The following is a 17763-nucleotide window of genomic DNA, read 5'->3' on the forward strand; positions in this document are numbered from 1 at the left end:
TTTTGAGTTTTGATTAAAAAGCATCTTCAGAATTTATCAGTCCTCAGGTCCATATTGAATGTCTTTTATATGTGAAACATGGTGGATGCTGGTTGTCAATGTTAACTATATACCTAGAGTCTGATGACCAGTGAATATTCCTGCTTATATTTTCTGGATGTTGAGAAAGTGGATACAATTTTTAAAGCAGATAGTCTCTCTTGAGATAGATTAAGTGATACTTTGTACATTTTAATTTCTTTCCCCATCTTGATGGTTAAATTCTTCATGTCCTGCAGTCAGTGATTCAGAATGTTTTTCCTGATTATCTGGAAGGTAAATAATTGTAAAAAACTTAAGAAATGCCACATGATGTCAAACCAATGTTTCATTCCAATATTACCGCTGCTGGTGCCTCCAGGGGTAAGAGGACATGCTTGCCCTTCAGGATATCTTTGAAGGGTTGGAGATGCACCTCAAATATTTTTAACTTTGTAACTTACTTGGAATATATTCTCTTCTTAAACCTATTTACGTTTAAGGTTATTTAGATCCCCATCTCTTGGGGCAGGGATGGCAAATAGTCTGTGAATGAACATAACTATGCTCCCTTCTAACAACCAAAGCAGACAATCTCTTACAGAGCTCTTCCTCATGGAATTGAAATGTGTCCTCCCAATCTCTTTCAACATAATCCATGTAGCCACTAATAATCAACACTAAAATTTATTTACCATTCCTGTCTTGAAGATGAAGTTCTTCAAGTTTACTTCCTGCTGTGAAAAGTGTCACTTTCTTTCATTCACTACAAAATTTCATTTGAAGTATGGTCCCTAATACTATCTGGTATTTCAGGACGTAGCTGATGTTTGCTTTGTCCCAGACATTTGGTCAATATCAGGTCTTGTGTCCTGTTGTTATTTTATGACGCTAGCGTGAACAGTTTTTGGCTCTGCAATTTTCTTGGCTTCAGAAAATCAAAATGGCACACGTTCTAATGTGCATGTGGTTATACGAGATTATGAGTAGCATCTCGTGGGATTGTCTCACTATCCTTCTTGATTTGTATATTGAGTCTGGTTTCAAATGCAAGCTTTGACGTGCTTGTTTACTTCTAGCACTATAGATCTCAGACAGAATGGACATTGGCTGATGATTGCCTATGTTTACCATTAAAGATAAGGTCCCCCCCACCAAAATTATTCTTAAACACTCTATATAGGCTCTATATTGGTTACAGATAAGTTATTTTCAACAATGCAAAATAAAACTCAAACAAACTGAATGGCGTTTGAATGGATGAGTATTTTAAAAGAGACATCTAGGATGGGAAGGAACATTTCTCTGAGAAGGAAGGTTTAGGGGTTTCTGAATTTACTCAGTATTCACGAATCATCTTCTACATATTTTTCTAAATGCTTTTACTGATTATTATTAGAAATCAAAATAAGGTATTTTATAAGAATCTATATAAAACTAAAATACCCAGTCACAGGAATATAAATTATTAGTGTGAAGATTTCAACCTGTTGAAATGCATTTGACAAATCACATATATAAGAAGAGTTTGGGAATATTAGAAAATAGTTGACAAATCACATATATAAGAAAAAAGTGGAATTATTTTTCAAGTTCTGAGTTGTGGTTGCTGAAAAGCAACTCCATAATAGCATCTTGTTCATATAATTTAAAAACAAAACTTATTTAAAATTTGAATGTATATAATTCTAGGCTCTTCTCTCTATATACTTTCTGATGATAGTGTATATACAGTTTGCACCTTGCTTTTTTCCTCTTTACACTATACAATGGGTGTAATACTTGGGGGATACCTTCTGATGTGTTCCCTTATCAGTAAACTGTTTTCTTTCTTGCAACATTCTGTCCATTATAATTTCACAGAAAGAGGGAAGGAGGGTTTCATTACAGGAAGGAGGAAAATCCTATACCAATCCCAGTACTTGATGGGAAGAAAGCAGAGGAGAGGGAGAGAGAGATGGTTTGAGGAGGCTGAGCAACAAGTTCCTTGTTCCCCCTGGTAAGGCAGCATTTTTGGTTGCTACATGTTCTCGTTGAGAGGTTTGGAGGATAGAAGCTCTGAGAATACCAGTGGATGGGCAGAGGCCTGGGGTCAGAACCAAGAGATCACAATGTGAGGGAAATATGGAACTAGGAACTTGCCAAAGGACCTGGTAAGACCAGGAGAGCCATCACTGATCCCCACCCCAACCCCGACCTCTATATCCAGGTACCATCGTGGAGAAGGGAAGGGGACAGAATCTCTGAGCCTCCCTTTTCCAAGGAAACTGAGTTACTTTAAAGTGATTGCTTAAATTAATGATCAGATGAAATTTTAAAAACTATTGAACTAACTCTCCAACCCTGCCACACATGTCCCCCCCCCGCTCCGCCCAGTATCTCCACCGCTATTCAGTGGGGAAAGGGCTCATAAGAGAGTTTAGGACAGTTATTTACAGAAAAAAAATGGAGCCTTCCCTTTTTCATATCTGAGATATAGCATGAGTAAAAGTGTGATGTGGCTATAGTTATAACAAATACTTTCATATGCTTAAAACCTCCCCAAAATATCACTGTGTACCATCATTTACTTAATTACAAATAATGACACAGAGAACACATTAGGCCTATTAAAGGACAAAGGTGAAATTTTTTATTTGAAGTGGAAGAGTCATAAATAATTTACTTGAAGTTCTCTTTGGATTTGCATTTTCTGTGTATGTATAATGATAATTGTGATTAATAAAAGTCAACCTCATTAAGCCACAAAAAGGACCTTTGAAAATGAAAATTTTGTTTATTCTTGGGAGAATTTCATGAAGTAAGTTTTTAGCACAATTGAATCTATGTATAGGACATCTAAAACTGAGGGAGTGTATTCATAGATACTGAATGTGGGAAAAAATAGAAGGAAAAATAAAGGTGAAAATACAGTGAATGACAATGACTTTGCAGTAGACTGGCAACCAAATCAATTGAATTGCTTGTTGTGTGTCAATGGAGCCATCTTCCCAGTAAAATATTTGCCTTCAACATCCTTTTTTTTATCCCTTTCTTCACTTTCAGGTAGCATAACAACAGTTGCATTTATAATTCTTTAGATCATGCTGCTTTGAAAGTTTTCTAACACTTAGTGCTTCAACTGTTTGCTTGTGAGTTTAGGCTGAAGTGCCAGGTAGGAATCTGTTTTTCTTTACAAGGCTGCCTTTCAGTAATAATTACCACACCGAACCGGTAACACTAATAGCCGTCCTTACCAAGCAGTTTACACTGAGGGGCATCTAATTTATTCCTTACCTAAATCTATGAATTTATTCCCATTATTATCTCCATTATACAGCCGAGAAAGTTGAGACTTAAAAGGGGGAAACAGGTTGCTCAAGATTAGGCTTAGTTAGGGCCAGAGCTGGAATTTGACCTTGCCATTGTCTTAACATATGGTTGATTAGGCTTTAAATTGTCAGCTGATCCCCAAGAAAGTAAACGTCAGTTGCCTAAATGATGACATTTCTTGAGGAACTGAGATAACTGATGGGAGGGGGAGCAGGTCATGGGGATCCAGGACGATGGAGATCCAGGACGATGGAGATCCAGGAGGGACTCTCAGACCACTGCTGGGCTCTGGTGTCTTCTCCCCTAAGCGTCTGATGGAGCTCGTGGGGGCAGCTGGGGTTTGTCCCAGTGCTAAGGATACTAGGGCTCAGTACTTAACATTTTTAAAAGAATCTTAAATCAGGGAGTTGGAAAGGGCAGGAATGGGATTTCTCTTACCTTCCTGAAAAGAAATTGAGTATCTCTCTCCCTCTCTTCCCTCCTTCCTATTATGGCCCAGCATCTAACATGGTGACTGGCACGTGGTGCTCAAAAATGTTTGTTGAACTGAATTGGTCTGAGGAGCATCAGATATTACTGCTCAGGACACCTCAAGTCAGTATTATCCCCCAGAAGCAGGCCAGGTGGGGGAAGTGGAGCACGACAAACCTTCGTGAGAGCTGTTCCGTTCCAGATCACCTGGTACCTCGCTTTATTGATTTCACTTATGACAACCTAGAATTAAATCGATCTTTCTTATTCAAGAAAGAGGAATGTTTAAAATTATAAATGTACAGCCATCTGAAAGAGCTGATAGGGCTGACTGCATCCTGCTCACAGCTGCCACGTGTAACCCTCTTATTCTCCCCCCCCTTTTTTTTTAGGGTTGAGCTCACTGGCCCTCTTTCTCTTCCTTCCAAGTTGCACAAGTGATACATGAACATACTCTCATGATAAAAAACCTGGCCCCCAATTACATTCCTCTTAACTGGAAAGATAGTGAAGTGCATCTGTCCTTTCAAATTCTGGGTATGCATTTACTTACTAGATTGAACCAAACAAAATTGCTGATGTTTGACAAATTGTGATGACAATATGGCAATGCCATATGGTTGAACCTAATATACTTATAAAGCATATAGTTTTATTATTCATTTATTATATAACAGGAGCTACTCTCTTTTTTCATTTAATGATACGTCTTGGTTTTTTTCTATTCCAGACATGGAGCTATATTAGTAGTTTTAACTGCTGGTTCCATAGTGAAAAATTCACGGCAGATTGTTTAACTATCCCCCTGCGGATGGGCTATACAACTGTTTTAAGATTCGCATCAGTGATGCAGTGAACTTTTGGTACGCATATCATAGTGCACAGGTACAGCTGTTTTTACGAGTATAAATGTCTAAAAATAGGGTGAAAGTGAGTAGCTGAGTCAAATTTAAAATTTTGATAGACACAAATTTCTCTTGAAAAAAGGATTTTCCGATTTACAATCCACCAACAATGCTTGATAGACCTAGTGTCCCCCAGTGTTACTCACACTGGATATTATCCACCTTTTTTTTTTTTTGCAAATTCATGAGCAACAAACAATATCTCATTGTTTTTAGATTTCCCTGACTACAGTGAGATCGAGCATCTTCTAGGTTTTATTGGCCACTTGTATTTCGTCTGTGAATTGCACTTCTATATGACTATGAATTACACCTCTTTGCTCGTTTTAATATTTGTCTTTTTATTGATGTGAAAGAGCTCTTCTTATTGATGTTCATCCTTTGTAATGTATTTTGTAAACATTTTTCTCCCACCTTATTGCATCCCTGTTGATTTTATTTATGGTGTATTTTTTTCTACAGATGTCATCTTTTTAATGGTTTCTGGGGTGGTGTCTTAATTAAGGAGTTCTTTTTTTTAGCCCAAGATTATACAAATATTTAAAAAATATTTTTTCTCATGCTTACATAGTTTTGATTTCAGGCTTGGATCCTTGATGTAGAATTCACTAGTGCGTTATAAGGAACTAATTTTCCTTTTTTTCTAAATGTAACTCTAATTGTACTCCAACCATTACTGACTGGTCCATGTTTCCTACTGGTTTGAAATGCTTGTTACATACAAATTCGCTAAAATATAAGGCCCTGTCTGGGGGTTATATTTTGCTCTATTGAGCTATTGTCTATCTCTGTGTCCTAAATATTATTCCTTTACATATGGTTTACTGTCTTACTGAGCAGCCCTCCATGAGTGTACTTTTAAGATTTTCTCTCGTACTTTTTCATTTCCATAGAAACTTTAGAACCAAGGAGTCCTGGTGGCGCAGTGTTAAGCGCTTGGCTGCTAACCAAAAGGTTGGCAGTTGAATCCACCAGCCACTCCTTGGAAACCATATGGGGCAGTTCTACTCTGTCCTACAGGGTCTCTGTGAGTCAGAATTGACTTGACAGCAACGTTTTTTGTTTGATTTTAGAACCAGAATGTCAAATTCCATAAAGGATCCTGTGGGATTTTCATTGGGATTAATTTGGGTGAAATTGACATCATTATCATCTTCACTTCCCTGAGTAGATACTCCGTCCTTTATATTCTTTGTAAAGATCCTTTATAAACATTATTTCTATACCCCTTCCAGTAATCCAATGAGTTGGGCTGTATTAGTCTTATTATCCAACAAGGAAATTGAGGTTTAGAGAAGTTAAGTAATTTGTCCAAGGCCACTTGATTAGTAAATTGCTGAGCCAAAAATTTAATCACAATTTGTCTGGACTCCAGTACATTGGAGTAATTATCTTTGAAGTGTTAATACTTTAAAGGAACAGGGTATGGCTCATCAAGGAAGAGGCTAAATCTCTCATGAGTACAAGCAGATGGCCACAAGTCCCCCGAAAGGAAATTAGGAGCTGTGGTCACTAGAATGAGCAAGAGGACAGTAAAAGCAAACAAACAAAACCAACAGAACTGATAATGACATGAGTCTGAGAGGATCAACACTGAGGACAATTTCAGTTGTGTGATTAGAAGGTCATGACTGGAAAAAGCTGGCATCATTCCCTGAGCCTCACACACACCTAAAGTCTGGCTCATGATTAGAAGGCCCATTATATCTTGACTTCTTCCTTCTAAAGAGCATCTTAAATCTTCACTGTCTAGAAATAGAGGATTGATTATATATGATAAAACATCTACAGAATGAACTACTGTGCAATCATTAAAAATGGAATTATAGAATATATTTAAGGAAATGTTCTAAGTAAAAAAAGCAATAAGCTAATTTGGTTCTATTTTGCTTTAGAAAATAAATTCTACATAAACATGTAAACCAAAAGATAATAGTGATTAATGCAATGAATTACACATGATACTTTGCTATATTTTTCCAGAGTTCTTATGATAAACTGATGAATGCTACTATGTTTGCAGACAACTCCCCAACTTACAACAGGGTTCTGTTCTGACAGCTTTGTTGTAAGTTGGATCTGATGTAAGTCAAATACCTCATTTTTTTTTTAGTTTTCATTATTATTGCTATATATTATCAGTAACTTTATAAATCCGATCTTTACTTGTCTTTGGGGGATGGAAGCATTACATATAAATTAAAAATATGATGACATCAGCAAATTATGTACTGCAATGTTGTATGTATTGTATGTAGTACGTATTACTAACCATAAGATGTACAAAAACAAGCAAACAAAAAACCAAAAAAACTGGATAGTCGTAAGTGTGGTTCATTGTAACTCGAATATGTTGTAAATTGGGGACTAGCTGTATATATACACATATGTACACACACACACACACACTGCCACTGAGTCGATTTTGACTCACGATGACCCCATGTATATATTTTTATATATTTTAAAAAGTCCCAATTAAGGTAGACCATGTAACATACTGTCTTAAAACTGACACACCTTCTTTTCCTCCCTACTGGTCTTAATACTGCACAGGGCTTAGAGCAGTAGTTCTTAAAATGTGGCTGTATCTGGGCCCTACCACAGACCTACTGAATCAGAAACAGCACAGCTGGGCTCAGTAATGTGTTTTCTAACAAGCTGTGCTCTGGGTTATTCTAATGCTCACTGAAGTTAGAGAGCCATGGGTTTAAAAGATTAATAATGAGTTTCTTGGAGCAATGAATTCTTGGGTCTGTAAAGTTAGTGTGCTTGACCTACCTGCACGTGGCTCCCTTTCCCTGAGTGACCTCGCATTTCTCTTCGGGGCCACAGAGACGTGGGTCCAGATGGTCCAGGCCCCCCTGCCTCTCATATCTGGGTCTACAGCGACATTCCGCTTCCTTGGTCCACTCATTCATTACACACTGGGCAAATTTCCCGCAGGCCAGGAATTTGCAGGGATCTGCTTTATCAGCTGTAAGAGACAGGGCAGATTTTAGTGAACGCATGGATGTGTAAGCAGTGAAGCTGGCAGAAGTTGAAGGCAAGAGATCAAATGTATTAGCCATCACCCCATTTTGTTGTGGGTTGCACAGGAGTGAAAGCAGGCTGGAGTAAAAACAGAACCACAGATTTCTGTATCTTTGAAAAATGAGATTATAGACACAGATGATAACACACATATTTAGTTCCAAATATTACACACAAACTTTGGTGTGCATCCGAATCACTTGGAGGCCTTGTTAGAACACAGATGCTGAGGCCCACCATCAGAGTTTCTGACTGAGGCAGTTTGGGAGGGGGACTGAGAATTCGTATCCCAAGAAACTGCCTGCTGAAGCTAATGCTTCTGACCTGGACAGCACAGTTTGAGAATCACTGCATTAGACAGTGGAGTTTTGTTTGTTTGTTTTTGTTTATTTTCAGGTAAGCATGTGTTGTAAACTTATTTTAGTATCTATATGTATCTAATATCAGAGAAACCTAATACATAGTAGTCAGTCATTTTTGTGGACAATTTTGAGAGCCCAGAATCAATTCCCCACTTAAAAAAAAAAATTTCTCATAGCCTTTTGCTGATCCCTGAGACTCTATCCTTTGGCTTAATTATTCCCCTATTAAAATTAAAATAGACCTCTTGTTTCTATTCTGCTTTTATCATTAATTGTTCTGTTTCACTTTATTCTTAATTTCATAGAGTTGCCTTAAATTCTTTTGGAAGCAGACTATAATAAATCGAGTGAATCTCAGAAAGATTTAGCTCTGGAAGGACTTAGCCCCACCAGCCCTTCCCTGTCGTTCTAGAACTGAGCATATTGAACTCCGGGGCAGAGAAGGGAATGGCCTAAGTCACCACATGCTGATGGCAGAACAGAACAGGCCTCTTGGTCCTCAGACCACTGTTCTTTCTGCCCTGGCAGGGCTTCCTGTTGAATCCCATCAGCCATTTATTCTTTGGATTATTCTTTCAATAAGCATGTACTTGCACCTATTATGTTCAAGAAACTGAGGGACAGGGAACTGTGTAGAAGACACTTAATTCTTCCAAGAAGCCTAGAAGAAGGTAAGGAGTGAATACAGATAATTCTATACAAGAAGCCCAGTAGCCTGTCTAGTATATGAGGATAAGGTGAGAGGAGAGATCACCATGGAGGGGAATGCTTTGAATTCAGTATTAAAAGTGGGTTGCATTTGTACAAGGAGCCCTGGTGGCACAATGGTTAAAGCTCTTGGCTACTAACCGAAAGATTGGTGGTTTGAACCCACCAGCCACTCAGTGGGAGAAAGATGTGACAGCCTGCTTCCATAAAGATTATGGCCTGGGAAACCCTATGGGGCAGTTCTACTCTGTCCTATAGGGTTGCTATGAGTTGGAATTAGACTCACAGGCAATGGGTTTGGTTTGGTTTGATGCATTTGTACATGCAAAGACTAGCAAAGGCATTCCAAATGGAGACAACAGCATGAGCAGAGGCAGAGAGGTGGGAAAGTCACATCCTTTTTTTTATTGACTTTTTTTTAAATTGTACTTTAGATGAAGGTTTACAGAACAAACTAGTTTCTTATTAAACAGTACACATATTGTTTTTGACATTGGTTAACAACCCCATGGCATGTTAACACTCTCCCTTCTCAACTTTGGGTTTCCTATAACCAGCTTTCCTGTCCCCTCCTGCCTTCTAGTCCTTGCCCCTGGGCTGGTGTGCCCTTTAGTCTCGTTTTGTTTTAAGGGCCTGTCTAATCTTTGGATGAAGGGTGAATGTCAGGAGTGATTTTGTTACTGAGCTAAAAGGGTGTCTGTGGGCCATGCTCTCAGGGTTTCACCAGTCTCTGTCAGGCCAGTAAGTCTGGTCTTTTTTTATGAGTTGGAATTTTCTTCTACATTTTTCTCCAGATCTGTCCAGGACCCTCTTTTGTGATCTATGTCAGAGTAGTCAGTGGTGGTAGGTGGGCACCATCTAGTTGTGCTGGACTCAGTCTGGTGGAGGCTGTGGTGTGGTCCATTAGTCCTTTGGACTAACCTTTCCCTTGTGTCTTAAGTTTTTTTTCATTCTCCCTTGCTCCCAAAGGGCTGAGACCAGTGGAGTATCTTAGATGGCCACTCACAGGCTTTTAAGACCCCAGACACTATTCATCAAAGTAGAATGTAGAACATTTTCTTTGTAAATTATGTTATGCCAATTGATTATGTTATGCTAGATGTTCCCTGAGACCATGGTCCCCACAGCCCTCAGCCCAGTAATGCGGTCCCTCAGGGAGTTTGGATGTGTCTACGGAGCTTCCATGACCTTGCCTTGGACAAGCTGTGCTAGCTTCCCCAGTACTGCCTACTATCTTACCCTTCACCAAAGGTACCACTTATCTATTGTATTTGGTGTTTTTCCATCCCCACCTCTTCTCTCCCTTGTAACCATCAAAGATTGTTTCTGTTTGCGTGTAAACCATTTCATGAGATTTACAGTAGTGGTCTCATACAATATTTGTCCGTTTGTGATTGACTTCACTGAGCATAATGCCCTCCAGATTCATCCATATTGTGAGATGCTTCGCAGATTCGTCATTGTTCCTTATCATTGTGTAGTACTCCATTGTGTGTATGTACCATAGTTTGTTTATCCATTCATATGTTGATGGGCATCTAGGTTGTTTCCATCTTTTTGCTATAGTGAACAATGCTACAGTGAACATGGGTGCGCATATGTCTATTCATGAAAGTCACACCCTTTAAATAGATCATTTTTATGGTTGGCAGGGAAGAGCAGGGGAAACCCAGTCTGGAGGGAGCAGAGAATCATGGGTGGGAAGAAAGGGAACTAACTAAGAGAACTAAGTTGAGGTCTGATTCTGGAGAGCCTGGAATACCATGGTGAAGAATTTGAACATTACAGGCAGGTGGGAGCAATGGAGAGGTTTTGCGCAGGAGAGGGGAATGATCAGAATTGTGCTTTAGAAGATATGGAAATAGAACTTAGACTTTTACGAATTAGGATGACTTCAGTGATTATCTGGTCCTCCATTTCCCAAGTGGCAACATTTGCAGAATTCTAATTCAGCAGGATTTAATAAGTTTTATACTAAAAAGGTTCAGTGGCTAAATAAGGTTAAAAAAAATGATGGATGAAATAAACATAACAGGTTTCTTTCTCCCTGCTCCCTTTCTTCTGTTTCTCCCTCAACCTACTCCCCTTCTTTTTACTTTAAAATCTCTTAGGGTCATTACTAAGCTACTGTGTATGGTGAATCTTGAGGTGGAAAACATAGTCTGCTGCTTTGTTATACTCACTGACTATGGAAACAGTGTGTGTGCAGGGGTATTCTGTCTTGTGGGATGAGTATTCCAATGAACAACTATGGAATCACTGGTCTGATTCAGCGCCTCCTTGTGGTGGAGGAAGCTACAATGAGGGACATCAGTTAAACCACGCCAGGGGTTTGGGCAAGAGTGGGTCCTTGAAAACATATTTTTGGTCTCCCAGCAAGGCAAACCTGCTAACGGCCTTTGTGTGAAGTTTATCTTACTCTGCAGCTTGAGGGTCCCTTAGGACCTCCAGGCCTCATTAATGTGAACGGGTTTCCCTTCCCTCTCAGTTCCTAAAGCTGGCCATGTTAAGGGATCCTTGTCACTGTTTAGAAAATAGCTCAAATCCATCCTGACAGCCCAGGTGATTGGTTTAGTAAATAACAGCTGTCAGCAACTTTACACGCAGGGCTGTAATCCTGAAACCAGAAGCCAGAAGGGAATAGTTAGAGGCTCCGTTTCCCCCTCTCCGTGTGGAAAAACATATTTAACTGAGGAAGTTGACCAAATGCATGGAGTCTGCCCCTCTGAAGAGTAAGAGGAAGTTTATAACCAAAAGAGTTTCCCTGTGAAAATAAATGTTTCTGTTTTACTGTAATTTCCTTTTGGCCTGGCCAGGCATAGTCTGTGTGTCAATAAAACTGCATAGTATACCTCTCCTCTAAGAGAAGAGAAAGACACCATTAGAGAAATTAGTTTTATCCAAATTTGGGGTCCTTGAATCAGGTATATTTGAAGAACAAGTTCACTCAGTTTTTCTCCTGTTATTTATTCATGACCAGTCTGCAGAGAAGATGTAGAAACCTTCAAATACCCAGCTCAGGTCTTGTTTGCTAGGTATACCTTCTTGGATACTAAGACAACATTCATTCATTCAACAAATATCAACTTGGCCCTTCAATACCTTCAGCATTAATAATTTCAGACCAGCTTATTGCTTTAGATTTTAATTTTATCCATATATAAAATTCTGGATTTTAGATAGATGGAATTTTAGAGCTAGAAGGTATTTTTAGAGATCATCTAGATTAATTGCTCACTTTGCAGATGAGGAAGCTGTGACTCAGTGAAGTTGGGTGTTGCCAAGGTCATGCTTGTTTGTGCTCAAGCCTTCTGACTTCCATTCAGATCCCTTTGCGGACTGTGTGAGGGGAAGTTCCTGGTAAGGGAAGGGCCTCAATGGAGAGCTGTTGATCACCTCCTAATATGGCACATGACCAAAACTAACCTAAACCCATTGCCGTAGAGTTGATTACAACTCAGCAACCACATAGAACAGAGTAGAACTGCCCCATAGGGTTTCCAAGGAGTGGCTGGTGGATTCCAACTGCTGACATTTAGTTAGCAGCTGAGTTCTTAACCACTGTGCCACCAGGGCACATGAAGGCAATAGCAATTAATTTGAATCATAATAGAAAGAGACCATATTTACACCATTGATTTGTGAAACAACACATGCTGCTTCCACTCTTACTATTTTAAAAATATTTTTCCTAGATGTGTTGATGACCCTCTTTGCTTACATGTCATCCTTCAAGGGGCACCTACAACTTTGGGCAACACCTGAGAACTGGATGTGGGCTGATTCTAGGGAGAAAGTGCCATGGGAGAGATGGAATAGATGGAAGAGGAGAGATTGGCTCTAGATGAATGCAATCATAGTGAGCAGAACTTGCTTTAGCAAAGCTTTCTCTGTGTAGTTATTTCATTTCTTTGTCACATCCCAAAGACATTTCTCCTTAGCACAATGGACTCAATTCATTTGCAGGCCAAACAAATATTTGCCTTTACCATAACCCATCCCTAGGCATTTTCACAAAACAAATTAGTCTGAACTTCCCACCCTTTGCTCTTGATTTGGTCAATATTAATAATCTAAACATTATGCTGCAACCACCTAAAATGCTCTATCCTGGACATGGTATCCAGCTTGGAAAGAGGCATAAGAAAGAGACTTGAGATCAATAGTATATTAGGAAGGGAACAGTTAGCTGCCATTTCCTAGAAGAATATTTTCAAGTCATAATCAAACTCTGTGTGGATCTGAAGAAGTGAAGTCCTTATGGCTGATATAAACACTAATTTGTGTGTAATTGCTTTGGCTTCCTGGATCTGCTTAAATCCCTTTTAAACATATCAGTTTTAAGGTTGGCACTAGAGATGTTTCATGAGCCTGTACCACACTAAATAAACACCTAGCATGGTTTAGGGGATCCTCTGGGCTTACTGTAATTGCTTGCTGGCAAAATGTCTTAATTTTCTATCCTGGGCCCATGTGGGTAACATTTCTGCAGAGCAAATCTGACAATCTCTCTGAAGAGGCAGCCCAGGGCACTCGACCTTAGTGAGTCAAGCAGTGTCAGGAACTGCTGGTTAGCAGCTGGTAGGGAAGGCCCAAGTCCTTCCTGGCACCCAGAGGCCCTAGTTTAGTCCTTACTATGTGGAGTCTGGCTGTAACCAGGGCATTGATGTCATTTCATTCAGACCTTGTCCCTGAAGTGTCCCTGGCTTCACCAGGAGTGGCCAAGGTAACTATACAGAAAAAATGCTCCCATTTATTGAGGGCCTATTTTTTTTTTTATCACACTTGGCATGTGTCTTCATTAATTACACAACAGTCTTCCAGAGTAGATATTTCTGACCTCATTTTCATAGGTGGGAAAGCTGAAGCCCATTTTGGCTAGAAACTATGAACCAAGATTAACACTGCATCCATCTGCTTACAGAGCTTGGCTTTTGACATCATTCTAAGGATTTTCAAATATGGGGTTTAAAGGAGACACCTCAGGGCTCCAAGGGGGCTAACAGGGGTTGAAGTAGACTGAGCAGGAGGCCCCCTGGAGGCCAGCATCTCCACTTTCATTGGTTTTACTTATCAGACTTCCAAGAATGCTCTCCTTTGAATGAAGGCTTTTCCAACTACACAAAAGCTCAGCGATGTGGTCTTCCACCACTCCTTCATGAGGCAGAATGTTTAGTTGTAGAAGTGCAGTCTGACACTACAGTGGCTCCAAAATTTTTTTTTTTCCTCTTGTTCACATGTGACAGCAATGAACGTGGGTTGAAATAAGTAAGCTGCTATGGAGGGCTTGAAGTATTGTATCAGTCTGAGATTTTCAGGGCAAGCATATTTTATGTACCAGCTTCTCCTCTGGATTTGCTTATGTAATATCTTCTGCATGCGTTTCAAAACTCCAGAAAAGCATTCCCAATTGGCTAAGGAAGGATGTCTCTCAGCTCCCATCATGTGATCAAACAAGCATTTACATGAATGTTGCCTGCCTACAGGGAACATTTTGAGGCATTTTACAGTTAAAGTTAAAAAGATCATGGTCCTTGCCATCAAGGAGTTTATAAATCCATGGAGACTGTAGGTCCTCGATGGTCCAAAGCTGTCTCTATTTTAAACCTGGTTTTTCTGGTCCCCAGAGCTGCACCCATGCTTGTCAGCCCTTGAAAACAGGCCCTCCCTGTCTGCCAGGCCTCCGAGGGTGAGAGCTTCCGGTTTCTAGCCCCTCTCGGTCCTACATTGCACCAACTTCAGTTTATGTCGCCTCCCTGATTTTCCTGCCACTTGTCCTATATCCTGGGGGCTGTGTATTGATTATCTTTCTGCCTTAGTCTTTATGACTTCATCATTCTCTTCTCTTGCTAGATCGCCACCCCACTCAAGTGTTATAAAGCGAAGCGTTTCGGTGTTTCGTCCTCTCCTGGGCTGGATTTCAGCTCGTTTCGGCAGTACCAGAGTTTTAACAGTGGGCTGGCAGGGGCTGACCGGCTGTTGAAGTCTTGTTTGTGGACGGCTTTTTTCGATGTTAGGAAACCTACTTTCGCTAGATGGCGCTCCACAGCAAAAGAAGTAGGAATACATTTAGGGGATGAAGTTTTAAGCGCTCGAACAGATTTCTGTCTCCTTAAAAACCACTGTGCCCTGCGCCATGGTGGAGGGAAGCGAGGTCCGGAAGGTATTTGTGCGGTGGCAGAGGCAGCTGCAGGGGACCGCTGATGGAGCCATTATTACTTAGTGATTACAGCGGCAGATCCGGCCTGCCTGGCTGGCGGAATGTGGTGGAAACTCCTAGATCATCTTTTCGGACTTCAAAAAGGCAGAGTTATATGGCTCTGGAGTCCAGAGGCGTGACGAAACCTCACACCACAAGTGACCAGATTTTAAATGAGTCAGAGCCGGGGTAAATCAGGCCACAAGGGCGCTCCTACCGGCAACAGGGGGCAGCTGTTAGGGCTGCCTTGTCCCACCACCCATCATTTTGTAACCAAGGCTTTGTGGCCATGGCTTTATTGGAAATAGAGGAGTCTTTAAGAGCCCTGGGTGGCACAAAGAGTTAACCACGAAAGGTTGGAGATTTGAGTCCACCCAGAGGCACCTTGGAAGAAAGGCCTGGCGATCTAATCCAACTTGATGGCGTCTGGTTTTGGGGAGGTCATTACTTTGCCTGGGGCATCAGAGAATGTCAGACACACAGCCCAACAGTAATCTTCAGGGCACGGGAAGCACACTGTTAGCGCCTATGGTACTTTTAGTGACCCATGAAAATGTTTTAATTTCTTTTAAAATCGGAAGGCAAAATTAATATATTCCAATATGGATTATATTCACCTTTTCACCAACGAGTTGTAAGATATAATTTTTAAATATCCTTTTATAAAGGAAACAGGTCCACATAATCATAATGCGGCCCTGATAGTCTGAGTTCCTTTCTCAATGTGTGAATATCACTTTTATGCACTGCTTGATACCTACCCAGAACCCCAGTGCCGTCGAGTCGATTCCGACTCATAGCGACCCTATAGGACGTAGTAGAACTGCCCCGTAGAGTTTCCAAGGAGCGTCTGGCGGATTTGAACTGCCGACCCTTGGGTTAGCAGCTGTAGCACTTAACCACCAGGCCACCAGGGTTTCTGCTTGATACCTAGCGTTCAGTAATTTGAATAAATATGTCCATTGACTGAGGGTTCATCTGGGATATAACACAGGAACCACACCTTCCACAGCAGGCCCATCAAGTTTGTCTCTCATAATCCTGAGAACAGCAGATTGACTGTAGTTTTGGAGGGAGTGAACCTGCTTGTCCCCTTTGTCATTGCTCAAGCTTCATGGAAAGCACCCTGGGCAGGAAGACCTGGTTTCACTGGAAATTGTGACCTTGGGAGCTAGGTTAGCTTCTTTGGGTTTCAGCTTTGCCTTCTATAAAATGGGATATTTAAACCAGATGATCACTAATGTCCCTCCAGCTCGTATCTAAATTTCCTTTTCTGGTTGTTCTACGTGAATACAGACAGAGCAGCGGCTGGACATGCTGACATGTGATGCCTCTAGAATTATACAAGTCAGTGATTAAAAGAAAGTTTTTTTTTTAAAAAAAACTATGTTTAATTACTGTTTTTGTTATTAGCCAAAAATAATTTACTTAATACTTATTCCTGTTGGGTTGGAGTCCCTGGAGAAGGACATTATGCTTGGAAAGGTAGAGGGTCAGTGAAAAAGAGATGGGTTGACATAGTGGCTGCGATGATTGTGAGGATGGTGCAGGACCAGACAACGTTTCACTCTGTTGTACATAGAGTCGCTATGAGTCGGAATGGACTCATGACACCTAACAACAACAACTAATCAATGACAACACAGCACCGCATACATGGCTGGCGATTAATATACATTCTTGGACTTGATTAAGTTATAAATGGGAATTCTCTCTGGTTTGAAAGGGCAAACGATGTGAGAAACTTTGGGTTTCATTTCAATTTTGCATCGTCCTCGAGAACCACCACCACACACTGTTTATAGTAGGCTCTCGGTAATTTTTTTTTTGAATGAGTAGATGTGTGAATGCCCATACACATCTTGCTCAGGATGTGAGGCTGAAGAATGATCTCAGCTCCCAGCCATTATCTGTCTCTGCCAAACTGAGGACAGGGTAGTGCAGGGATGTTAGGGTGGGGACCTAGGTGTCCAGGGTCAGCAGGTGGAAGGAGAACTTTGACAGTAGGAACTGGGGGATATGGCTCTGTAGCCAGTTGAAGCCCAGGCTTATGTGGAGGAATTTACATTAAAGGGTTGGATGCCCCAGGATCCCATACCCCAGCATCTCAAGAAAGCTCCATGGGGTAGCTGGGGTCTGGGATGAAGGCACAGGTTAGAACTCTGGGGAAAGGTGAAAGGTAGCTGGCAGTCCAGTCAGGGTTGGGGTTCCTAAGTGAAAGCAGGCATTAAACAGCATCCCAGGAGGCAAAGGACAGCAGCCATGTAAGCCTAGGAGACAGGGCCAGGAACACAGAAGAGGCAAGGGGTGAAAGGACAGGGGAGAGGCTGGTGAGAGGCTCCTGGGAGAAGAATTTCTGTGACTCCCCCAGCTGGGAAGGGACATTTCTAGCAGAGTCAACAGTGTATATAAATGGGGCATTTAGAAGTTTGGGGCTTGTTTCTGAGAGTGAACACTTTTTTTTTGTTTGTTTGTTTTGCATTCTAAGAATAAAGCAGAATATTAAAAGAAATTTCATTTGGTGAAGTGTAAAGCCTAATTTAACCCATGTAGGATTTAAAAAAAAAAAATTATTATTATTTTTTTTAGGATTAATTAAATGAAGTGTGTTGTCACTTTTTCTAAGCAGATTAAACAGTCTACGCATCCCCAGTAGGAGGGCTTATAAGATTTCTTTTGGTAAAGAGGAAGCAGGTTAGAGTAGAAGGAGGCCCACAGGCCCAGGTTAGAATTCCAGCCACAGCACTTAGCAATT

At 40.7% G+C, this 17763-nt stretch overlaps 1 protein-coding gene across 1 annotated transcript in view; it reads right to left on the bottom strand.

Moving 5' to 3' along the window:
- Positions 1–7483: 7483 nt before the first annotated feature.
- The window catches only part of IMPG1 (interphotoreceptor matrix proteoglycan 1), a 127567-nt gene continuing 117287 nt past the window's right edge, over positions 7484–17763 (bottom strand). The window contains exon 15 of the mRNA XM_049873820.1: positions 7484–7683. Coding sequence (XP_049729777.1) covers positions 7484–7683 — 200 coding nt within the window. The remainder of the gene's footprint in view (positions 7684–17763) is intronic.

Source organism: Elephas maximus, chromosome 1 (genome assembly GCF_024166365.1).
Source record: "Elephas maximus indicus isolate mEleMax1 chromosome 1, mEleMax1 primary haplotype, whole genome shotgun sequence".
Taxonomy (NCBI): domain Eukaryota; kingdom Metazoa; phylum Chordata; class Mammalia; order Proboscidea; family Elephantidae; genus Elephas; species Elephas maximus.